The sequence below is a fragment of the Syngnathus typhle genome, linkage group LG2 (genome assembly GCF_033458585.1).
Source record: "Syngnathus typhle isolate RoL2023-S1 ecotype Sweden linkage group LG2, RoL_Styp_1.0, whole genome shotgun sequence".
Lineage (NCBI taxonomy): Eukaryota > Metazoa > Chordata > Actinopteri > Syngnathiformes > Syngnathidae > Syngnathus > Syngnathus typhle.
Window position 1 is genome coordinate 24,079,448 of NC_083739.1, and position 25,796 is coordinate 24,105,243.

Here is a 25,796-nt window from a genome sequence, read left to right on the forward strand (position 1 = left end):
CCCCAAACTTTTGAAGGGTAGTGAAATATGTATAATAATATCGCCATCTGAAAGAGACAATGCATTGATTCCCAGTTGTCTTAATCTGATTTTCAGCTCCACGTGCCAGTGACATGAGGTCAAAACCAGCCAGTCTTGGTGGAACATGAAAAAGATAAAAACCTAATTTTGCACACAAGTCCATCAAACACAGCAAACCAAAAGACCTCAATAGGCCCGTGTGCAGTCTTTGCTGCTGTTAGAAAATGTATATATATATGTTATCATGCGTTCTCTAATCAATGCCTTACTGCAATATTACTGCAATATATGCTTGCTGTCTGGCTGTTTCTGTACCCCTTTGTCCCCACGGGGTCGTGGGCGTACTGGAGCCTATCCCAGTCGTCATCGGACAGTAGGCGGGGGACACCTTGAACTGGTTGCCAGCCAATTGCAGGGCACACAGAGACGAACAACCATCCGCACTCGCACTCACACCTAGGGGCAATTTGGAGTGCTCAACCGGCCTACCAAGCATGTTTTTGAAATGTGGGAGGAAACTGGAGTGCCTGACGAAAACCCACGCGGACACGGGGAGAAAATGCAAACGCCACACGGAGAGGGCCGAAGGTAGAATCGAACCCACACACTACTAACTGTGAGGCGGACGTGCTAGCCAGTGCGCCACCGAGCCGCCCAAAAAGAAATGTAAAAATGGAAAGAAAAAAAAAAAGAATCGAATGTAAAACGAAACATGGAAGACTGCTCCTCAGTTGTTCACTGTAAATTTGAAATTTGCTGCATTTGTTTGCACAAAATAAAAAAGTGATGAGCTTTTATAAAAAACAACATCATTTTCTGATTACAGTGGAACCCCGGAAGTCAATCACCTCGGTACTGAAATGAATGAAATCTTTGCCTCGGTTCTCGGTTAATGCTTTGGAAACTGACGTTAGCTTACGTTGTTGTTTAGAGGGTTTCAAACCATTGTGACGCCCAACTGCAGTCGTGCATGGCGCGCGTCCGGAAAGCTGCATCCGCGAGACCACAAGTGGTTCACGCTGAGAGTTACATTAAAGTGATAACAACTGGGAGCTACTCTATGTATTTGTAAACAATAGCCGTAAAGCTGCACTGGTGACACCACAAGATCACAGTGTTTCAGGCTGAAGAGTTGAGTTTAAGCGATAACAACCATGTAAAAAGAGAGCTACTGTATGTTATACAGTATTTAAGAGGCTGGAGGACGGATCCTTTTAAGACCAAGCTTCAATGAGGGGCCTTTTCAGTAATGAATATCCACGAGATGCAACACACGAGCTCAACATGCGCAATGACACAGTAGGTACGGGTGCCTGTCAATAAAGTTGATTCTGATTCTGTTGTGACTGAATGCGACGGCTTCAATGTTTAACGCTCCTTCTGGAAAAAATTAGCGTCAAGATCCACTATATTAGTAAATCAAAGGCCCAGGAAGCATCTTTTCATCAGTTCCCAGTAACAAGCCTGTTATAGACGTTTTGGTCTGTAATATATGTGATCAATAGACTTCATTCAAACTTTGTAAAGATTTGACAAAGGAAAGCTGTCAGAAGCTATGTTTGTATAGTTCACATGGCATGTTCTATCCTCGGGTCTCAGACTCAAACAGAATGTATGGACAGAGCAACAACCTAAACGTTTCTGCTCTGACAGAAGCTCATCATCAATGCACATGTTCACCTGGGGGATAAAGCAGCACCACATTGTCGCCGGTGTTGAGGCCTCCTCGCTCGATTAGGGTGGCTGTGATTTTCTCTGCCCGCTTGTGCAGCTGAGCACACGTGGCCGTGCACACTGCTACGCCCTGCAACCAAAACAGAACAATAATAACAACCGCCATTTGGCATTATATCTATGGTATTATGTACAACATACTTGTACTTGGTTACTGTTATTCATATTCAAAGTATGTCAGAAATGTTTTAGGACTGGTATCACAAACAAGTTGAATCCAAACTGAAGGAATTAGTACCCTTGTATAACCCACTTTCCCACAGAACCAGGTTTCTTCTCAGCCAGCAACTGTTGGATTCAGGTGATTATGACGGGTGTCATGTTGAAGCAGCCACAAATAGTCCTGTCCCAACATTTGCCTTTTCTCGCACGTTGAACAAAGAGAATGCTATGGCATCTTTTTGCAGATGTGCTGTTGATTATATTACTCACAATAAAGGCAAAACTTTGTAGATTCAGCTTCAAAACGTGTAAATCTTTTGTTATACCAGTCCTGGAAAAATGTCCAGGACACCTATTCGGAACAATATTACTAAAATTTATCATACTACTGCTACACTTTTGAGTTACTTTTGCCAAAACAATCGCAGTATTTTCAAGTATGGCATACACTGGTAGTCTTTAAGACAAATTTGTCAAAATAAATCATTACACATGACGAAAAACAAAAAAATTAATCGGCATACTTTCAATTCAACTTTTGCATCTTTACACAAAGTTTGAGTACTAATACGACATTTGAATTAAATCTAAGTCGGTTGCTTTCAGTCTTATTCAAAGGCACTTAAAAAATATTCTATTTAGTCATATTTTAGTACATTCAATCTACCCCGTGCCCGAACAATTTAAAGAATTAAGTAAAAATTACACTGGTCATCACAGGCTGTCGTAGACCTCTCGGTCCCACTGAAGGTGATATTGTCCCAAAATGTTTTCATTTCAGCATCCTGTGTGTGTGTGTGTGTGTGTGCGTGTGTATGTGTGTCTTATTTTTAACTATTTGGCTATGTGTCAGCGTTTATGCTAATTAATTGAGTACATTCTTGATACTGAATGACTGTTGGCAATGCAAAAATGGGAAAAGGAGCAAAAATATTTTCCTCCGAGCCTCCTTCGTGCCTGACCGAGCAAACTGCATTGATACATATATACATTGTACCCTCACTTTTCGTGGGTAACACTTTAATGAGTCACGAATAAAAATATGCGTGAAAGTGAATCCACAAGAATCAAACCGAAAAATATTGAGGGAACACTATATGGAAACGTGCCATCAGAAAACACTCAGCTCTTGTTTGGTCTGACTGCAGCAAAAAGCCAGCTGATGACACTGCAGACATAATATCCATGATGACTAAATGAATGGGAATCCTGGACGATTTTAAAATTGACACTTTATATTTCATAAATTTATATGCAATTGTACAAGTGGTTCAAATGCACTGCAGCCTATTATACTCAGATTTTAAGGGGTTAGGGTTAGCACAACCTGCATTTGTAATGTCTTAGGCTACAATGCTGCGTTACAGCAAAAAGATATGCTGTTAGAACACTGCCATGTACAGATCCCATTCATTCATAGGGTCCTGAACTCTCCCCCCCCTTCTGCGTGGCGTCCTGTACTTTTGCGTTTTGTTCTGACTGTCTGCTGTGCGCTCTTGCTCGGTTTTGCTCCTCTTATTTACTGTGTTATTTGTTTATTTATTATTTATTCATCACTCTTATTCATTGTTTGTGCCTTCTTGTTTTTATTTTGCGTTGTTTACTTGTATGTTTATTGTGTACTGTGTCTCGTCACCGTGGGATAGGGGAAATGGGATTTCTATTTCTTTGTGTGACTTGGCATGAAGGAATTGACAATAAAGCTGACTCTGACTCATTCATTAATTCTTAGTACGACCTTATTCTACAGGACTAGGATGGTTGTGCACTCTTTTGCTCTACCTTTGCATTCAGTAGGACATAGAGAATATGGTCCGGGTCGGTCTGGGCTCTTGATTGGAGTGCGTCAGATAAGAACTGGTGCTGAAAGGGAGAGGAATAGACTTTTATACACGGTCCGAGCCCATTTAAAAACAGACACACATACCATCTGCACCTGCTAACAAGCAATATACTGCCACTGCTTTGAAAAATGGTCACGGCTACATGTTGAAAAAAGATGCATATTTCAGAATGACCATCCATAACCCAGCACACATCCAGGATTTTGGCATATTCAGCTCAATCACCGACCGGCACAGGATTTGTAGTACCGTATTGGCCCAAATATAAGACAGTTGTTTGCATTGAAATAAGTGAAAAAGTCGGGATCGTCTTACATTCGGGGTCTAGACATTATACCAATTTACAGCGCTAGATGGCGCCATATCTTTACAGAAAGATGAGTCGGCATCGAGTATTTGTCTCTGGCCCCCTGCCTGGGAGAGGCACTGATGAGAGGTTTAGTAGGTTGGTCTCCCTTAATCGATGGATGGCTGGGTTCTGTAAGAAGCAGGGACTGTATTTTATAGATAACTGGCCTTCCTTCTGGGGCCGCCCCGACCTGCTGAGGAAGGACGGCCTTCACCCTAACCGTGAAGGCGCCTTCACTCTTTCTAGGAATATAGATTACTGTTTGAGCCACACATGACAGGTCACTTTAGAGCAGGCCGGGTCACAGGTGATTAGACCACCTGTCAGGATGGGTTTGGAGTCTGTTAAGATAAAGTTAACTAGCGCTAGGCTAGACTCCCAGCATGCACATAGCTCCTTGTGTAGACTAGAGCGTGCTAGTTTGAATAGTGCTACAGTACACATAAACGCACTTTCTACTGGGGTAGTAGACAAATCCAATCACTCCACCCCGACCGGTTTTGCTGATGAAACGGTGCCGGTTTCAGATAATTCTACACGTGTAACAAATATTTACTATCAGATTCCCACGGTCGTATCATCCCACCGCGCTAACAAACATTTGAGAGGTGATGTCAGGCCTAGAGAACACAATCTTACTCGCATCTCGTATAAATATCCTTCGATAGATACGCACCCGGATCGACCAATTACACTTAAACTTGGTTTTATGAATATTAGATCGCTTCATACGAAAGCCATTCTCGTTAATGATCTCATCACAGAACATAATCTAAACGTTTTTGGTCTCTGCGAGACTTGGTTAAAACCTAATGAACTGATGCCGCTTAATGAGGCCTCGCCTCCAAATTTTGTGAGCTCGCATGTGGCGCGTCCTCGAAAAAAGGGTGGGGGTGTCGCCCTCATCTCGAATTCCGAGCTTAGTTTTAGGCCTCGTTCGATCAACGTATTTAAAACATTTGAGGTTCTCACTGTCCGATCTACCGCTTTACCGTCATTTTATCTTGCTGTTATTTACCGTCCACCCGGGGCTTACTCTGGCTTCCTGGATGAATTTTCAGAATTTGTGGCTGATCTAGTAACCAATGCGGATGATATAATGATCATGGGCGATTTCAACATCCACATGAATTTACCGTCAGAGCCACTTACTTCGGCGTTTCAGACTTTAACTGATACGTTTGGTTTTACGCAAGCCGTACAGGCAGCAACGCATAAGAATGGAAATACCATAGATCTGGTATTATCTCGAGGACTTGCAACCTCAAATATAGCAGTACTGCCATACACTACTGTTTTGTCTGATCATTACTTAATAAAGTTTGAAATTCTAGTTCCTTGTCAAAGACAAGAGAGCAATCAGCATTATAGGAGCCGTCATCTCAACTCCATGACTTCAACTGCGCTATCTGAGATACTGTCGCCGGCAACCGCTATATTTCTTACATAAGCCGGCTCTATTGATAATCTTACAAATGAATTCAATGCGACATTGTTAAATGCCATTGACTCTGTGGCGCCGTTACGTCTGAAAACTCGCCGTAGAGTGCCTACTCCGCGGTTCCCAGATGAAACACGTACGCTTAAGCAATTATGTAGAAAGCATGAGCGCAGATGGCGTCTAACCAAACTTGAGGTTTTCCATCAGGCATGCAGGATAGCCTCCTGAAATATAAAGATCTTAGCAAAAACTCGGTATTTTTCGCAAGTTATTAATCTCAATTAAAACAATCCGAAACACCTATTTGATACAGTGGCAAAGCTGACTCTGCGCCAGCCGACTCCCGATAGTTCCTTCCACTCAGCTGACGAGTTCATGAAATTTTTTTCTCAAAAGATTGAATCCATTAGGGATGAGATCAAGAATACCATTCCAATCGCTCGGTTGAGCACGCCGTTTACCAACACTGATGATCAGGCAACAACCCTCTCAACTTTTAAAAGCGTGTCTCTTGAAAGGCTTACACAATTGGTTAGTGCGGCTAAACAAACAACATGTTTACTCGACCCTCTTCCAGCCAAACTACTTAAAGAATTACAGTATTTTTCCTTGTATAATGCGCGAAATTTAGCAAATTTATTGTCCTAAAATCTGGGGTGCGAGGAAGAGAGGGGCGACGCGAACAGAAACTATGGCAACCTAGACACATAGCAAAACTGGGGACGAGACATGACAAATCTCCCTCGAAATAAAACTTGAATTCACCTTTCTTCTTGTTTGTTGTCAATCGCGCATAGAATTCAGCCATCCTGCCAACACACTTAGTCAGTAAAATTCATAATTGACAACACATCGTTTGATGCGAAGGTGCAATCCTTGATGGTGTGTTATTGTCAAATATTGTTTGTTTTTTAATCTCCATCGCGGACCGGACGTCATTCTAAGGCAGTATAACTGCGCATGCGCACTATGGGTCAGCTGCGCAGAACGGATGCGCAAGACACGTCAGCTATTTACTAATGAGCGATGAATGTGATAGTTTACCGTTTTTTTCCGTGTATAGTGCGCCCCCATGTATAGTACGCACCCCTAAAAATGGCATGCTGATGCTGGAAAAAAGCTTGTACCCATGTATAATACGCACCCAATTTTTATGAATTTTTTTTAATTTTTTAAAAAAAAAAAAATTTAATTTTTTTTTTTTTTTAAGTCCCAATGATCGTCACACACGCAGGGAGGCAATGGGTCCCATTTTTATAGTCTTTGGTATGGTCTTAACTAGGCTGGATGTAATTTATTTTGTTGGCGTTGATTTCTCCGACTGCCCCTAAACGCACCACCGCGCTCCGTGCGCGCACGGGACAGCAAACGAGCAGGTGATCGAGCAAGCCTTGTCTGATACGAGAGCATTGCGGTCGCATGGAGCGTGGTTGAAGTGAACAGCAGAGAAGAAAGGAACAAGGCAAAGTGTTGTGAAATAAAATATTACCTGTAATACGGATTTAGGTAGAGAACTGAACTCTCGCTCTTTATATAGCTGACGTGTCTTGCGCATCCGTTCTGCGCATCTGTAATGGCGGCCTCCGTATGATATCCGGTTTGCGTGTGTGCGCGTGTGCGTGTGTGCGAGAGAGAGAGAGAGAGAGAGAGCGCGAGAGAGAACGCTCAACCGTAGCGCGCCGCCGACCGCCCAACTGCACCGCGCTGGTCGCATTAGTGTCACAGAGCCGTCGCTGAAATTTAGAAGATATTTTTAAAGTCCTGATGTACTTTCTAAAATTTAAGTGGACCTCAGTGCGCACTGCGCAGGGAGCTTAATTTGGTGCGGTCACGCAACCGCAGCGCGCCGGGCGCTCACTGTCGCATTGCTTAAAGAGCGCCTTTGTGTTTTAGGATGAACAGCAGAGACCAAAGGAACAAGGCAAAGTGTTGTGAAATAAAATATTACCTGTAATACGCATTTTGTTACTTGCTGATTGAAACTGCTAATTAAACTGTGAATTGAAACTAATAGGAAGAAAACAACTCTCGCTCTTTATATAGCTGACGTGTCTTGCGCATCCGTTCTGTGCATTTTATTTCACAACACTTTGCCTTGTTCCTTTCTTCTCTGCTGTTCACTTCAAACACGCTCTATGCGACCGCAATGCTCTCGTATCAGCAATGCTTGCTCGATCACCTGCTCGTTTGCTGTCCCGTGCGCGCACGGAGCGCGGTGGTGCGTTTACGGGCAGTCGGAGAAATCAACGCCAACAAAAAAAATTACATCCAGCCTAGTTAAGACCATACCAAAGACTATAAAAATGGGACCCATTGCCTCCCTACGTGTGTGACGATCATTGGGACTTAAAAAAAAAAAAAAAAAAAAAAAAATTTAAAAAAAAAAAATTAAAAATTTTTTTGTACCCATGTATAATGCGCACCCCAGATTTTAGGACGATAAATTAGTTAAATTTTGCGCACTATACACGGAAAAAAACGGTAATACAATCAGCAAATAACAAAATGCGTATTACAGGTAATATTTTATTTCACAACACTTTGCCTTGTTCCTTTCGTCTCTGCTGTTCACTTCAAACACGCTCCATACGACCGCAATGCTCTCGTATCAGACGCTTGCTCAATCACCTGCTTGTTTGCTTTCACAATGTACCCTACACAAATCTGAAACATTTGTTGCGGCTCCGAGTCACGATGAGGGGCAAGTTTTGGTTTCCAAGGGTGTTTTTATTCCTCTTCAACGTCTCTCCCATACAGAGCCGCCTTTTTCACGTCCGCACGCCTTTTTCACATGTGCGCACGGATCGCGGTGGTGCCTTCACGGGCAGTCGGAGAAATCAACGCCAACAAAAAAAATACATCCAGCCTAGTTAAGACCATACCAAAGACTATAAAAATGGGACTCATTGCCTCCCTGCGTGTGTGACGATCATTGGGACTTAAAAAAAAAAAAAAAAAGAAAAATTAAAAAAAATTGGGTGCGTATTATACATGGGTACAGGCTTTTTTCCAGCATCAACATGCCATTTTTAGGGTGCGTATTATACATGGGGGCGCATTATACACGGAAAAAAACAGTATTTCAAATTTTAGGACCGTCCGTCTTAAATATAATCAATCTGTCTGTCTCCTCTGGGATAGTGCCAACAGCCTTTAAAACCGCTATCATTAAACCGTTACTTAAGCGACCAAATCTTGACCCGGACTGTCTCAGTAATTATAGGCCAGTTTCAAACCTCCCATTCATAGCAAAACTTCTTGAAAAAGTAGTAGCGCAGCAGCTTATCGATTACATGGTCGCCAATAATCGATATGACACTTTTCAGTCTGGTTTTAGAGCTAATCATTCCACTGAGACAGCACTTGCTAAAGTGACTAACGATCTCCTCATAACTATGGATTCAAACACTTTGTCTGTACTGTTACTACTCGATCTTAGTGCTGCCTTCGACACTGTAGACTTCGATATTTTATTAGGGCGTCTTAAAAGTTGTCTTGGTATTTCAGGGTCAGCACTAGGCTGGTTTTATTCCTATCTATCAAACAGGACGCACCGAGTGGTCCATGGCAATGCGTCCTCGGAGCTCTACGTATAATGTTACGTGTGGTGTCCCACAGGGATCGGTTCTCGGACCAATTCTTTTTAATATTTATATGATTCCGCTTGGGGACATAATACGTAAATATAATATTAGTTTTCAATGCTATGCGGATGACACCCAAATATATATGCCGTTATCGATGACAGATCCGCGAGATTGTTGTAATCTTGAGGCGTGCCTTGCGGAGATCAAGCAATGGATGTCTCTCAACTTCCTTCGTCTTAACCCAAATAAAACTGAGATGTTGATAATTGGTCCAACTCGTTGTCAACACTTATTCAAGGAAACCGCTATAACTATAGATAACCGTACTATCACTCAAAGCGATACTGTAACTAATCTCGGGGTAATATTTGACCAAACTCTCTCCTTTCAAAAGCACATTAAGAATATAACCAGAATTGCGTTTTTTCACCTTCGTAATATTGCAAAGATTCGTCCGATCCTCTCGACCGGTGATGCGGAAACTATTACTGTTTTTTTCAGTGTATAGTGCGCCCCCATGTATAATACGCACCCTAAAAATGGCATGCTGATGCTGGAAAAAAGCCTGTACCCATGTATAATACGCACTAGAGATGCACCGATCCGACTTTTTCAGTTCCGATACCGATACCGATGCCGTGGCTTTGCGTATCGGTCGATACCCGATACCGATCCGATATTATGGTTGACTTAACAAGCTACATAACTCTACATGTGGAACAGAAAAGACCAAAGGCAATGGCATCAGGCAGACTACACAGTTCTTTGCTCTAAATTAGGGGTGTCCAAACTAACGGTCCAGTTTTTATTGGCCCGCAGCAAATTCTGAAAACATAATTGAATATGGCCCGCACAAGAAGCTTGAGCTCAGCTTCTCAGTTTCCACACTAGATGGAGCCCGCCACACAAAGCGTTTGACGTCCCATTAACACCCCCCCCGGAAGAGAAGCGAACACGCAGCGTTTGACATCCGATTAGACTCCGCCCCCCCCCATTCGGGAGAGAAGCGAACGCGCAGCCTTTGACGTCCCATTAGCAACCCGAAGAGAAGCGAACGCGCAGGGTTTGACGTCCACTTAGCAACCCGGGGAAGAGAAGCGAACGTTCGCTCCATGTTTGCGTTTGTTTAGAAAACTCTCGTGGCATGCGGCACACGTGCTGCTGACGTATGACGTAGCCCGCGTCCCAATAGATTAAGGAAAGTATCGGCTCACAGATCGGTTGTATTTTCCGATACCCGATCCATCTATTTTGTTGATATCGGGACCGATATCCGATCCAGATATCGGATCGGTGCATCTCTAATACGCACCCAATTTTTATGAATTTTTTTTTTTATTTTTTTTTTTTTTTTTTTTTTTATAAGTCCCAATGATCGTCACACACGCAGGGAGGCAATGGGTCCCATTTTTATAGTCTTTGGTATGGTCTTAACTAGGCTGGATGTAATTTTTTTGTTGGCGTTGATTTCTCCGACTGCCCGTGAACGCACCACCGCGCTCCGTGCGCGCACGGGACAGCAAACGAGCAGGTGATCGAGCAAGCGTCTGATACGAGAGCATTGCGGTCGCATGGAGCGTGTTTGAAGTGAACAGCAGAGAAGAAAGGAACAAGGCAAAGTGTTGTGAAATAAAATATTACCTGTAATGCGGATTTAGGTAGAGAACTGAACTCTCGCTCTTTATATAGCTGACGTGTCTTGCGCATCCGTTCTGCGCATCTGTAATGGCGGCCTCCGTATGATATCCGGTTTGCGTGTGTGCGAGAGAGAGCGAGAGAGAGAGCGCGAGAGAGAACGCTCAACCGTAGCGCGCCGCCGACCGCCCAACTGCACCGCGCTGGTCGATTATTGTGACAGAACCGTCGCTGAAATTTAGAAGATATTTTTAAAGTCCTGATGTACTTTCTAAAATTTAAGTGGACCTCAGTGCGCACTGCGCAGGGAGCTTAATTTGGTGCGGTCGCGCAACCGCAGCGCGCCGGGCGCTCACTGTCGCATTGCTTAAAGAGCGCCTTTGTGTTTTAGGATGAACAGCAGAGACCAAAGGAACAAGGCAAAGTGTTGTGAAATAAAATATTACCTGTAATACGCATTTTGTTATTTGCTGATTGAAACTGCTAATTAAACTGTGAATTGAAACTAATAGGAAGAAAACAACTCTCGCTCTTTATATAGCTGACGTGTCTTGCGCATCCGTTCTGTGCATTTTATTTCACAACACTTTGCCTTTCTTCTCTGCTGTTCACTTCAAACACGCTCCATGCGACCGCAATGCTCTCGTATCAGACGCTTGCTCGATCACCTGCTCGTTTGCTGTCCCGTGCGCGCATGGAGCGCGGTGGTGCGTTTACGGGCAGTCGGAGAAATCAACGCCAACAAAAAAAAATTACATCCAGCCTAGTTAAGACCATACCAAAGACTATAAAAATGGGACCCATTGCCTCCCTGCGTGTGTGACGATCATTGGGACTTAAAACCCATGTATAATGCGCACCCCAGATTTTAGGACAATAAATTAGTTAAATTTTGCGCACTATACACGGAAAAAAACGGTATACATGCGTTCGTCACGTCGCGCCTGGACTACTGTAATGTACTATTTTTGGGTCTTCCTAAGTCCCGCATCAAAAGTCTACAGTCAGTACAAAATGCTGCTGCAAGGCTGCTCTCTCGGTCAAGAAAATTTGATCACATCACCCCAATACTAGCCAACTTACATTGGCTCCCGGTCCATTTAAGATGTGACTTCAAGGTTCTTCTATTAACCTATAAATCACTGCATGGCTTAGCGCCTTCATATCTCGTCGACCTAGTTGTTCCTTATGTTCTGTTTCGTAACCTTCGTTCGCAAAACCCTACCCTTTTAGCTACACCGAGGGCCAAGAAAATGTCTGCAGGCTCGAGAGCATTTTCTATTCGGGCTCCAGAGCTTTGGAATGCCCGACCAATGGATATTAGGACATGCCTTTAACTAACCTGTAGTGGCCGATTCGGCTGGAGTTTGTTTTCTCTCCCTCTCCACCCCCTCCCTTCCCCCTCCCCGGCCGGGGAGGTGGTTAGGTGGCACCCATGCTGACAGCGGCTATCTGGATTCTCGTGGGCCAATTCAGAATGGGGGAACTGCAGCTCAACCTCCTCGAAGACACTGCCAGGACAATTGAGGGCTCCTTCGGCAGCCCTCTTCTCTGACATGGACATCCACTTTTTATTTAATTGATTTTCATGTTGTATCATTTGTGCCCTCTCTGCATCCATTTCAACCTGGTGATCCTGAAAGGGGGATCCTCCCATCTGTGGTCCCTTCTCAAGGTTTCTCATTTTCCCCCGGTAGGGGTGTTTAAGTTTTTCCTTGCCCTTTTGGGAGCTTAAGACCAGGAGATGCTTTGAGAATAATTGTCAATTTCTGTCTATGTGAAGCCCTTTGAGACTGCTTGTGATTTAGGGCTATACAAATAAACTTGACTTGACTTGACTTGAATCTTTAAAGTGAATGCTGAACTTAACTCCTCAGGCCAAAGCGAACCCTTGTCACGAAGAAGAAAAATACAAATAGTGGTAGCACGAAGAAGAAGAAACTGCGGTAAGAAAGAAAAAAGAAGAAAATAAGAGAAGAGATAACAGAAAATGTGAGGACAGTGACACTGAGCACAGCGAGGCAGAGGATGTTTGTGAGGAGTAATGTTCTGACATGAGAGATCTCAGCTACTCTCAAGGTTAAACCAGTTTGCATTATTTTATTGCAATGTTTTTCCTTATTCAGATTTGTTTCAAGACTACAGTTACAGTTAGACTTCACTTTTATGGTTAATGCAGTTATTGCAATCACAGTAGATTAGTTTATTTACATTTCAAAAACCAGAAGCCATTCATTTACAAATGTGATTGCACTTTAGTTTACATATTAAAATGTTCAGCTATTAAGATGTGATAGACAGTTTTTGTATGATTTGAATGAGGCAAAATAACATGCTTTTTCTCTCGAAAATATTGTAATCATTTGTTTCAGATGTACTGTATTTATTTTCTGTATAAAAATTAAATTTGGTGTTCAAAAAGTCTTTTTTCAAACTTGAGTCTTGAAAAAGAGGGGGTCGTCTTATAATCAGGGTCGCCTTATATTCGGGCCAATACGGTAATATTATTGTACAGTATGTTTAAATATGACGGAAGTACAGCATATTTTATAACTTTCACTATTACACGTTAGTCAGACATGGCGACACATTGTAATTCATCATACTGAGTGACCATGTCAATCATGACAACTCCTCACCACAAATGTAAAGAAAATATTTATTTTGTCACTTTCGGGCCACCGTACTTTCCTTGTACCAGCTCAGTGGCCTAGTGGTAGAGTGTCCTCCCTGAGACTGGAAGGTTGTGGGTTCAAACCCCGGCTGGGTCATACCAAAGACTATAAAAATGGGACCCATTGCCTCCCTGCTTGGCACTCAGCATTAAGGGCTGGAATTGGGGGGTTAGATCACCAACTGATTCCCGAGCGCGGCACCGCTGCTGCTCACTGCTCCCCTCTCCCCTAGGGGATGGATCAAAATCACATGGGGATGGGTTAAATGCCGAGGACAAATTTCTCCACACCCAGATGTTTGTGTGACGATCATTGGGGCTTTAACTTTTTAACTTAACTTAACTTCTGTGAACCAAAAAAAAACAAGTGCCATCTACTGTATTTGCAAACATATTAGGTAAAAGTCACCCTGAGATGGGGGGGAAAAAAGATTATTATTTTTGGGCCTGTGATATTTGGCGATCAATTTCAAGACACCTTTAAACTAAAATGGGAAGGGCACACAGTTAATAGGGTGAGGCATCACTTGGTGGTGGTTGGCGTCATGCAGACAGAGCTGCTTGGACCACTCGCCAAAGCCATGCCACACACAGCATCACAGCAAGCAGAGATGCACACCAAAACTATTGATAACTATGCAGTCTTTTTTAAATATACATTTGCTTTTTCTGAACATGGAGAAACATACCTGAATCATTTATTGTCACTTGTGACAGCTGATAGTGATTGTTTAAACCATGACTGGGCATATACAGTTTTATTAGTAAATGTTTGTGGACCCCCGCTCGCTGATCTGTACATGCGGCTTGGAGGATCTTTCAACTGCAGAAAGCAGATTTTGACTGACAATCAGCATAGCAGAAGCATAGGTAACCGGGGCCAAACTAGAAGCTTACCATCGTCATCATTGTGGGCCACGCACACAGCTAATTGCCAACCCCAAGTGAGAGTAAAGGTAAAGGGTAAGGTGGAAGGTAATTCAGATAAAAATATTCCTCACAAACTACAAAATCATATATGGTGATTGGGGTGTACACGTTGATGGTTTTCTGGTCCTTATCCTTTTTTGAAAAACAGGATAGCATTAAAATCACTGTATATACACACACATACATGCACAGACACTTGCACACGCTCACACACACCTACACACACACGCGCGCATACGCATGCACGCAACAAACACACACACACACACATTTCTAATTACATCCTACAAACTTAATGATGTTTATGTTGATAATGTTTTCCAATTTGATTAATTGGAGATATGCAAAGGTTTCCCTTGTTCTCCTCATGACTGTCCACCCTTTTACTCAACAAAACATTATTTATATAGAGTCAGGATGTTTGTGAAAGGTAATGCTGTAAGCTGCAATTCAGTTGTTTTCATACTAGTTAGTATGAGGGGTGGCTCTGAGGTGCACTGGTTAGCACGACCGCCTCACAGTTAGGAGGGTGCGGGTTCGATTCCACCTCTAGCCCTCCCTGTGTGGAGTTTGCATGTTCTCCCCGGGCCCGCGTGGGTTTTCTTCTGGCACCCTGGTTTCCTCCCACATCCCAAAAACATGCTTGATGATGATAGAACTTTATTCATCCCACAGCGGGGAAATTCACTTGTCACAGCAGCGCATAATGAGTGCAAGAACAATACGAGTACAAATAAAACCAAGTGCCAGAATTACAAAAAAGGGTAAATAACAGACGAGGACAAACACAAGTGCTGCTAGCAGAGACGAAACAGGTTTAAACATTTTATCAGGTGGCATGCATGTTGTAAAGTCCGACAGCAGAGGGAATGAAGGACCTGCGGAACTGTTCCTTCCTACACAGAGGGTGCAAAAGTCTGCCGCTAAAAAGAGCTGCTCAGGGACCGCACAATCTCATGGAGGGGGTGAGAGGTGTTGTCCATGATGGATTTAAGCTTAATCAACGTCCTCCTCTCACCCACAACCTCAATGGAGTCCAGGAGACAGCCCAGGACAGAGCTCGCTCTTCTGACCATTTTATTTAGTCTCCCCCTGTCCCGGTCAGTACTGCCCCCACCCCAGCAGACCACAGCGTAGAGGATGGCTGAGGCCACCACAGAGTCATAGAAGGTCCGGAGGAGAGCCCTGCACAGACCGAAGGACCTCAGTCTCCTCAGCAGGTGGAGGCGACTCTGGCCCTTTTTGTACAGGACGTGGCTGTGATCAGTCCAGTCCAGTTTGTTGTTAAGGTGAACACCCAGGAATTTGTAATTCTCCACTACCTCAATGTCCGATCCCTGGATCTTCACCGGAGTGAAGATGGGTGCTCACAATCAACTCCTTCGTCTTGCTGGTGTTTAGCTGAAGCTGGTTGAGCTCACACCAGCTGACAAAGTCCTTGATGACCGTCCTTTATTCCAGATCGTTCCCCTCCGAGACATATCCAACAATGGCCGTGTCGTCGGAGAACTTCTGGATGTGGGAGTGAGCAGTGTCATGGGCAAAGTCTAAAGCGAACAGGGTGAAAAGGAAAGGAGAGAGCACCGCACCCTGGGGGGGACACCTGTGCTGCAGTGCACCACGTTGGACTCACAGCGATGTAACCTCACATACTGCGGCCGGTCGGTGAGGAAGTCCGTTGTCCATGCAGCCAGGCGCTGGTCCACACCCGCCTTCTCCATCTTCACCCTAAGCAGTGACGGCTGGATGGTGTTAAAAGCGCTGGAGAAATCGCAGAACATGATCCTCGCAGTGTTCCTGTTGTCCTCCAGGTGAAGCAGTGTTCTGTGCAGTAAATACTGCATCGCCCACCCCAACACCAGCCCGGTAAGCAAACCACCAGCGAACGCAGGTGACTCAGGATGATCCTCTCCATAGTTTTCATCAGGTGGAAAGTACAGGTACCTGGCCACACCACTCAGCTGGTCCGCACAGTCCCTGAGCAGCCTCGGCCAGATGCCGTCTGGGCCCGGGGCCTTCTCTGCCTTGATCTTTCTGAGGTGACTCCTCACCTGAAGATCTATAAAGGAGAGCGGGACGTCGGAAGACCGGGGTGATGGAGTGGAGACAGAAGAGTGACTCCAGGGGGGTGAGAGGGGGTTGGTGAGCTGCCGGGGGGGCTGGAGTGTCGAAGGTGGCATAATGAGGTGTGGAGCGAGGTGAAGGGGCGGGGAGGAGGCGGAATCAAATCTGTTGAAGAACAGATTTAGTTCGTTCGCTCAGTCCTTGTCCCCATCAGCTGGTTTCCGATCAGCCCCTTTACCATGGCCCGACCCCTCCAGACGCCCCTGGCGTTGTTAAGCCCCATCTGCTTCTCCTGCCTCCTCCCGTAGTTCTCCTTCCCCTGCCTGATCGTCAGCCGGAAGTCCTTCTGGATTCTACGTAGCATCCCCCAAACCAAAGGCTCTCTTCTTCCCATTAAGCAGAGTCTTTATCTCGGACGACACCAAGGGTTTGTTATTGGGAAAACACTGGACCACCTTGGAGGGCACAGTGGTCTCCACACAGAAATGTATGTAGTCCGTGGGTCACGCTGTCAATGTCACTTCCATGGGGGCCACAGAGAGCTTCCCAGTCTGTACACTCAAAGCAGTCTGAGCCTGGCAGTGAATTCCTCAGACCACATCAAAGACCTCCGCTCAGGTGGACGCCGTTTAACCACTGGGGTGTAGTCTGCGACCAGATGGACAAGGTTGTGATCCGAGCGACCAAGTGGGGGGAGGGGGGGAAGGGGTTTATGCATCCTTGACATTAGCATACAACAGGTCCAGAGTTCTGTCGTTTCTGGTGGGGCAGTCAACAAATTGCGTAGAGGCAGGGAGGGAAGAGGCCAGGGAAGCATGATTGAAGTCCCCGGAGATGAGGAGTGTTGGGTTTGAAGCCTAGAAACAATAGCATGGATCCGGTTTTAGCGGTAGCAGCGACAGCCGAGGGAGGGATGTACACAGTTACAGCAATAACATGTGAAAACTCCCTCGGGAGATGGTACGGTCGCATGCTAACCACCAACAGCTCCAGGTCACTGGAGCAGAGACACTCCTTAACGCTGACGTGTCCGAGATGGCACCATCTATCGTTCACAAACACAGCGAGTCCTCCACCTCTCCTCTTACCGCACTCCGTAGCACTCCTGTCAGCCCGCACCACTTGAAAACCGTCCAGGGAGAGGTCTGAGTCGGGCGAGAGATCGTTGAGCCATGTCTCCGTGAAGCACATGAGACTGCATTCGCGATATTCCCTCTGCGTCCTGGCTAGGGCCGTTAGCTCTTCCATTTTGCTTTGAAGAGATCTCACGTTTTCCATGATGACCGACGGCAAGCACAGTTTATACTGTCTCTTCCGCCAAATGAGCACTCCAAATTGTCCCTAGGTGTGAGTGAGAGTGTGAATGGTTGTTTGTCTCTGTGTGCCCTGCGATTGTCTGGCAACCAGTTCAGGGTGTCCCCCGCCTACTGCCCAATGACTGCTGGGATAGGCTCCAGTATGCCCGCGACCCCCGTGGGGACAGACGGATGGATGGATGGATGGATGGACGGATGGATGGATAGTATGAGGAATGGAACGTTTTTTGAAAACCGTTTGAACTGAAAGAAACTTTATTATTATTATTTTTTTACTTGGACCTGCGGGAGAGAGGGCCGTTTCTTTAATCCGCACCAGGATTTGTTTGCATGTATTCACACATGCATAAAAGGTCGGGACCAGCCTTCCAATCAAATTCTGGTCCTTTTAAAGCGGACCCAACAGTCAGGTCTGAATACACCCTAAGACTTATTTCACAAGCGTTTATTTAATAGAGTACTGATCATACTGTATAACAGTGTTTAGTCAGTGTTTATTATTACAGTTGCATTGATTCCTTATGATTCTAAAAAGAAATGGACGCAGTTTTCCCTTGTCCGGACGCGGATAATCGGGCCTCTCCTCTGGAGCCAGGCCTGGAGGCGGTGCTCGAAGGCGAGCGTCTGGTGGCCTTGATGCACGGGGCCAGGCTGGGCACAGCCAGAAAAGACAATGTGGGTCCCCCTTCCCATGGTCATTCCCCTTTTTAAAATGGGGAACCGGAGAGTGTGGGAGGAGGGTGCTTCGGGAGTACAGGGTACCGAACCTACTGAAAGGGCGGTTCGGTCCCTGTATCACAGATGTCAGAGTTTGGTGCGCATTTCCGGCAGTTAGTCAGATTAGTTTCCGGTGAGGGTTGGACACCGCCAAGGCTGCCCTTTGTCAATGATTGTAACTTATCAAAAGAATTTATAGGCACAGCCTGGGCGTTGAGGGTTCAGATTGGCGGCCTCAGGACTTTTTTGGTCACGTGACATGACTTGCTTTATTTATTTCTAGAGTTACTTAATTGGGGCTTGCTTGAAACTCAAATACTATGACTTAAGACTTGCTTGTGATTTTCACATACGTGACTTACTCGCACCTCTGGTGGGTACACATACTTATTCTATCTTTTGCCATATTTATTGTATCTTTTGCCATCAAATGGAAGAGCACTTATTTTTTTCACCAATCACTATATGCAGCAAACATGGATAGGTTGCCCACTAGCATAGATACATTTCTGATTAGTAAAAATATGGAAATAGTCCTACAATAACAAAAAATGTTTATCCATGACCTTCTGACCACATGGTGCAGGGACAACAACATCCTGCTGAACGTCGACAAGACCAAGGAGGGTGTTGTTGACTTCCGGAAGGGTCACACCCAACACCTGCCGCTGACCATCAACGGTGCTGTGGTGGAGAGAGTGAGCAGCGCCAGGTTCTTGGGGGTGCACATCAGTGAGGATTTCTCCTGGTCCACCAACACCGCATCACCGGCGAAGAAGGCCCAGCGCCGCCTGTAATTCTTGCGGAAACTCAGGCGAGCGAGCGCTCCTCCGGCCGTCATGACTACATTTTACCGTGGCACCATTGAGAGCGTCCTCTCCAGCTGTATTGCTGTTTGGGGTGGCGGCTGCACTGACTACAACTTGAAGGCCCTGCAGCGCATAGTGAACACGGCTGGTAAGATTATTGGTGCTTCACTCCCCTCCTTGAAAGACATTTACATCTCCCATCTCACCCGCAAGGCGACCACGATTGTGAGTGATGTGAGTCACCCCGCTCACTCTTTGTTTGAGCTTCTGCCCTCTGGGAAGAGGTATAGGAGCCTGCGCTCCCGCACCACCAGATTCGACAACAGCTTCATACTCCAGGCTGTTAGGATCCTGAACTCGCTTCCCCTTTTTGCGTAGCGTCCTGTACTTTTGCGCTACGCTTAATGTCTGCTGTATGCACACTGGCTCTGTTTTGCTCCTCTTATTTATTGTGTTATCTGTTTATTTATTATTTATTCATCATTCTTATTATTTATTGTTTGTGCCTTCTTGTTTTTATATTGTGTCGTTTACTTGTATGTCTATCGTGTAATATGTCTCGTCACCGTGGGATAGAGAAAACGTAATTTCGGTTTCTTTGTGTGTCTTGACATGTGAAGAGATCGACAATAAAGCTGACTTTGACTTTTGACTTTGAAACTCAAGTTTTGAATGTGGATTAAGTGAACCCTTCCCACCCCTGGTTAGAACATATCAAACATTGTGCAACAGATGTGAACTTGGTCAATGTAGTGTGCTCTATCGTACCTTACGAATCAGATCCTGGTCCTCTAACACACCCAGTTCTCTGCCTGTAGCCTGTGCAATACGTTTTCCCGCCACTAGATTGCCCACTAGCATAGACGCTGGACCAACGTCTACTGCAAAGATCAGTATACCAGTCATTTTAAGCAACACCATTCACTTGAGGAGTCAAACAACTTAATTCAACAAACTCACCAGGCTGTTTCTGCCGTGGTTTGGGCATGTTGGTGACGCAGGTGTGTGGGCACATGAGGATGTTGCAAGGGTGTAGGTTTCCCTCTAGAAAGTTCTGCTTGGTTTCGCAGACGTGGATGCCACCGAGAGGCGTCTTTGGGAGGGTGTTGGCAGGCACCAGTGCAAGGCAGTATAAACCCACCTGGTGGATACTGTCAATGGCCTGTGGTGAGAATGTTTGTGATGATTTACACTGCAGTTTTAATCCACAAAATAAAACAGTAAAACATTGTTTAAACCAGGGGTCACCAACCTTTCTTAAACCGAGAGCTACTTCCTGGGTACTGATTAAGGCAAAGGGCGACCAGTTTGACACACACTCTGAAATAGCCAATTTGGTCAATTTGGCTTTCACTGTGTGTTATTATTGTCATTTCCAGTTCACGGGTAAGTGTGATTTTAACAAGAATAGCAAAAATACAGTCAAACCTTGGTTTTTGACCACAATCCGTTCCAGAAGGCGGTTCGAGAAGCGAATCGGTTGATTTCCGAATCTATTTTTCCCATTACAAATCCATCCATCCATCCCTTTTCTGATCCGCTTAGTCCCCACGGGGGTTGCGGGCGTGCTGGAGCCTATCCCAGCGTTCATCGGGCAGTAGGCGGGGGACACCCTGAACCGGTTGCCAGCCAATCGCAGGGCACACAGGGACAAACAACTATTTGCACTCGCACTCACACCTAGGGACAATCTGGAGTCTTCAATCGGCCTACCAAGCATGTTTTTGGGATGTGGGTGGAAACCGGAGTGCTCGGAAAAAACCCACGCGGGGCCGGGTAGAACATGCAAACTCCACACAGGGAGGGCCGTAGGTGGAATCGAACCCGCACCCTCCTAACTGTGAGGCGGACGTGCTTCCCAGTGCGTCACCAAGCCGCCCCCATTACAAATAAGGGAAAAAAATGTAATCCGTTCAATGACACACAAATTTGACACGCATTTTTTCATTTGCGCATATTTGTCCGATCGCGCAACTGCAGCGCACCGCCGAACGCGCAACCGTAGCGCGTCGCTCACCGCGCAACTGCACCGCGCTGGTCGCATTCTTTTGACAGAGCCGTCGCTGAAATTGAGAAAATATTTGTAAAGTCCTGATGTACTTTCCAAAATTTAAGTGGACCTAAGTGCGCAGGGAGCTTAATTTTGTCCGATCACGCACCTGCAGCGCACCAATGAACGCGCAACCGTAGCGCGTCGCCGACCGCGCAACTGCACCACGTTGGTCGCATTATTGTGACAGAGCTGTCGCTAAAATTTAGAAAATATTTTTAAAGTCCTGATGTACTTTCCAAAATTTAAGTGGACCTCAGTGCGCAGGGATCTTAATTTGATCCGATCACGCAACCGCAGCGCGCCGGGCGCTCACTGTCGCATCGCATCACCTTGTTCAAAGAACAAAACCAACATAATGGATGAACTCACAACAAATTACACACCTGCAAATCAGTGTGACTTCTGTTGTTGCCTTTTTCAAGACCAGTTCAGATATGCGTCATCGCAAATTTACATGATAAATCAGGTGTGTTCAGACCTGCACAGTGGAGCCTCTGCTGAACCCCTGAGACTGACTCACCAAACCCTTAGGGTTCGATCAAACCCAGGTTAAGAACCACTGCTTTAAGACCATGAATGCAAATGCATCATTTTGTTTTCCTTGACTAATTCTCTCTTTCGCAGCCAATGAAATGCATCGGAATACGCGACTGCACCGTTGTCTCGTAGAATTTAAGGGAATCTTTTCTGACCAGATTTTGAAAGTCAGAAAGGAGGGCTAATTTTAATCAAGGCTGTTTCAAACACACCTGTTCCCAGAGACAAAGGTACAGTTTTAAAAATTATATTAAATGTTTATGGATTGTAGTTGTAAGTGCTCAAATGTTTTTGGAATAATGTTTCTATCTGCTACAGGGGCTGCGCTCTCAATTATTTAGTAGGTGTTAACAATATTGTTGAATTTCCAGTAGCACAGACTTTAGAAGGAGTGCTTCTAAGAGCGCCCTTAGATTTTAGAGGCATGTTTTGCAAAGCACTTTCAGCCGTAATGGGTTAAACAAAGCCACTAACGCAGGGGTGGGCAAACTTTTTGACTCGCGGGCCGAACTGTGTTCTAAATTTGGACCGGAGGGCCGAACTAGGAGCAGATGGACGTAGTGTTTGTGTGAATTAATATAAGCGACCTGTAAAGGTCATTGCATAAAAGATCTTGGCCTTTAGTAGGTAGTAAAGCATGGATATTCCAAACAAGTTTTTTGAAAACAAATGCATTTATTAATAATAATAATAATTCACTAAAAACTGCTACCAGTGATTCTCATAAAATACGAGACTGTTATTATGAATAACAGTCTCCATCACTTCAGTGCCTGCAGGTCAGATTAATGAAAGATCTTATGAGATCACATCAAACGGCAAACATTCTGACCAAATATATCATCTTGAAGAATCGGTGAACGCATACATCCAAATAAAGTAATCAAAACGGCAACACGGTGAGGGGTATCTGAAAACCAGAGCAGAGTTTTAACTCACAAACACCTGGTAACAGAGGTGAGGAAACGAGAAACACTTCCTTAAAGTAAGCCTTAAAAACTTTATAGGTTAAGATTAGTCGCAAACAGGTGGTGCATAAATGTTCTTGAGCATCCTGCATTGTTTGAAAATGAGAATGGTCACTAGTTTCAATCCCTGCTATGTGTACAAATCATGTTCAAAATGCCTCCCCTTCATTTTCAGTGGGAACAGTGTTGTTGGTCTCCCTTTTTTGCTAGTGCGTCATAGTCTGGAGCAGTGCTTCTCAATTATTTTCTGTTACGCCCCCCCTTAGCAAGAAGAAAACTATTTGCGCCCCCCCTCCCCACCCTGACTATCCTAACTTGTCTTGTAAGTCGTAAGATGTTGCACTGTCGCAAACGTGACAGAAGTAACAATGAGAGCGCCACTGCCCCCTGCTGTAGTAAATTACACTTTATTCTAGTACTGCCAAAAAAAAAGCCTGTTCCCCAGGGTCACACGCGCCCCCCCAGGTATAGCACCGCGCCCCCCCACTATTTGAGAAGCACTGGTCTGGAGTAAAATTTGTTGTGGCAATTCTTAGGCGAGATCCGAGGTGTTGGTCTGTTTACCTCGATCTGTGACGGGTTGATGTTGACGTTCATGTGGCTGAACGTCACGTCGCGTACGTCGAGCCAAATTGGCCACTCTCTTTTAAACGCTCGGCACTGTGTCCACCTTGCTTTTCCTTGGGCGACTCATTTTAATGGAAGGATTCCAGGGGAAGGTTTGTGGGTGGCTTTAGCGCAAAACTGCATCTGAAAGCTCAGCGCGCGAATTACAAGAATGCTGTCGTCACAGCCCACGCTCTAAATTCGGGACTGATACAAATAGAGCACGAGTGCGCCATGTCCGTACTACTGAGTACGTACACGCACTTGTGAGTGTGCACCGAGCTTTCTGACACGGCTTCCGGTAGTAAATGCGCAGGCGAGCGCTTCTCCATCTACTGGGGAAACGCAGTCATTGCAGGCAAAATGACCAAAAAAAATAAGTTTAATAATACAAATTGTTCAGGGTTGGCGGGCCGGATTAAACGGTCCCGTGGGCCGGATGTGGCCCGCGGGCCGTAGTTTGCCCACCCCTGCACTAACGTCATTTGAGTACACATACGATTCAAGCAACATGTCCATCATATGGCAGCTAGCTAGTCAGTGGCTGAATAAGAGCTAGTGTGATAAGCTACCTGATATGCATATCAGTCTACATATGCACGTAGTGCTCCTCAGATTCATTGCATGGCAATAAACTGTTCGATTCAATCTAATCAAGCCAACAACAATGGAACAAAAAGGGCAAGTGTAAACCTGACAAATAAAAAACAGTAACAGCACTACAATGACAGCGTATCCTCGTATCCGAAGCAGGTCTGCTTACTTCATACAAATTTCCTGTGGATATCTTCTTTTATTTAGAAATGTGCCACAAAAACACAAGAAGATAGGTAAAACACATAAGCAGAGTTCCTCATGTGATACTGGATACAATGAGGTCTAGAATACTGATGGTTTGTGTCATACACACTATAACACACAACCTTTGGAACTTATATTTCACATAGGTTTTGTTGTTTATATCACTAAATGTCTGAGGCATAGTCCATTGTAAGAAAGAGGCTGCAATATACCTGCAGAACTCGACTCATCCACTGGAAGCTGTCCTCCTCACTGGCATCTGGCCGTTGCTCTGCCACGATCACAATTCTCTCATCATAAAAAACAGTCACTGAAAACACAGCGATCCTAGACAGAGTCAGAGGGATCAAAACACACGCGTGCACAAATGCACACACATTATTAAGTATTTCACATTTTATATTACTAAGCAGGCAGCGTCTCACCTCCCCCTGTAAACTGTTTTGACAGGCTCGACGGCAAGAGCAGTTGCCACCAAGTCGTCAGCATTGTGGCGTCGCCTGCTCACCATTAGTAACCCTTCAATTTTGCCCACAACAAATACCAGGCTGCCCTACGCAAAGAACAAAAGGAGGGCCTCAGCCCTGACGACAAGCATGCTAAATGTCAGCTCTTGATTTCTGGGTACATGGAACTTACTGGGCCAACAAATCCAAGCAAACCAGTTCTGGTAAAGGGAACTTCTCCTAAAGGTGCTCCAGATTGGTTGACAGGGATTACCTACAGGGGGCAAAACATTAGATTGTTATAGACGACGCAACATCGAACAGAACACCCTGCAGTTGCCATTTTCTGTTTCTCATATGAGCAGCGTTTTGAAACAGAACTGCTAGATTGAGTTGAAATGAAATTGTGTTTTGAGTGACATACAAATCTAAAGGTTATAACATCATCAAACATGACTAAAGAGCACCTATTGCAGTTGCCCTTATTTATGTTGTGCATTTTACTTATACTCAATTTTATTTAATGCCTTCTAAAATTAACTTTTTGATGTATAGTTTGATGTGTATTAGTAATTATATGTTTAAAAAGGTATATCTGCAAATAAATGTGCTTGGTTTTAGTATTTTTGGAGGACAAAAAGAAAATTTTATCTTGAATGCATCCCTTCGACCTGGGGTTTGACAGACCTCAAAAGTGTTCTTGGTGACCCCAGGAAGACCGTAGTACATAGTGCCCCCCGCTCGGGAGCTGATAACAATCTCTCCTATCTCGTCCGTTTTGCACAGCTGAGGCGAGCCATCTGGTTTCACGATGCACATCAGAGCTGAAATACGTATCATTGTCACATCAACTCTGGGTATGTTAACGTTTTGTGTTACTGTATTTCCAAGAGTTAGAACTGGCAACGAACCTCCAGGCATAATGTGTCCGACGTCTTGGACAGTGAGAGCCGAATTCTTGTCCTCCGTATTCACTCTGATCACACCGTGGCTCAGCCCGCCCATGGAGAGGATAGCTCTGGCTGGTAGAGGAGCTCCTCGCGCCCCGGGTCTGTAGCGGAGGCAGAGCGGAAAGATAGTGATCGTGTGAGCTAAACGCTTG

The 25,796-nt window shown here is 45.0% G+C and overlaps 1 protein-coding gene across 3 annotated transcripts in view; it reads right to left on the minus strand.

Annotated features, from left to right (window-relative positions):
• Window positions 1–25,796, minus strand: part of dip2ba (disco-interacting protein 2 homolog Ba) — a 141,088-nt gene that overhangs the window by 36,547 nt on the left and 78,745 nt on the right. For 2 of the 3 annotated variants that reach the window (XM_061272953.1, XM_061272955.1), the window contains exons 18-26: window positions 25,606–25,745; window positions 25,382–25,518; window positions 24,888–24,968; window positions 24,674–24,801; window positions 24,461–24,575; window positions 20,244–20,445; window positions 20,052–20,161; window positions 3,700–3,780; window positions 1,702–1,825 (exon numbers count right to left, since the gene is read on the minus strand). In XM_061272953.1, coding sequence (XP_061128937.1) covers window positions 1,702–1,825; window positions 3,700–3,780; window positions 20,052–20,161; window positions 20,244–20,445; window positions 24,461–24,575; window positions 24,674–24,801; window positions 24,888–24,968; window positions 25,382–25,518; window positions 25,606–25,745 — 1,118 coding nt within the window. Of the gene's footprint in view, window positions 1–1,701; window positions 1,826–3,699; window positions 3,781–20,051; window positions 20,165–20,243; window positions 20,446–24,460; window positions 24,576–24,673; window positions 24,802–24,887; window positions 24,969–25,381; window positions 25,519–25,605; window positions 25,746–25,796 lie in introns of all 3 variants that reach the window. The other variant, XM_061272954.1, reaches the window with a different exon arrangement.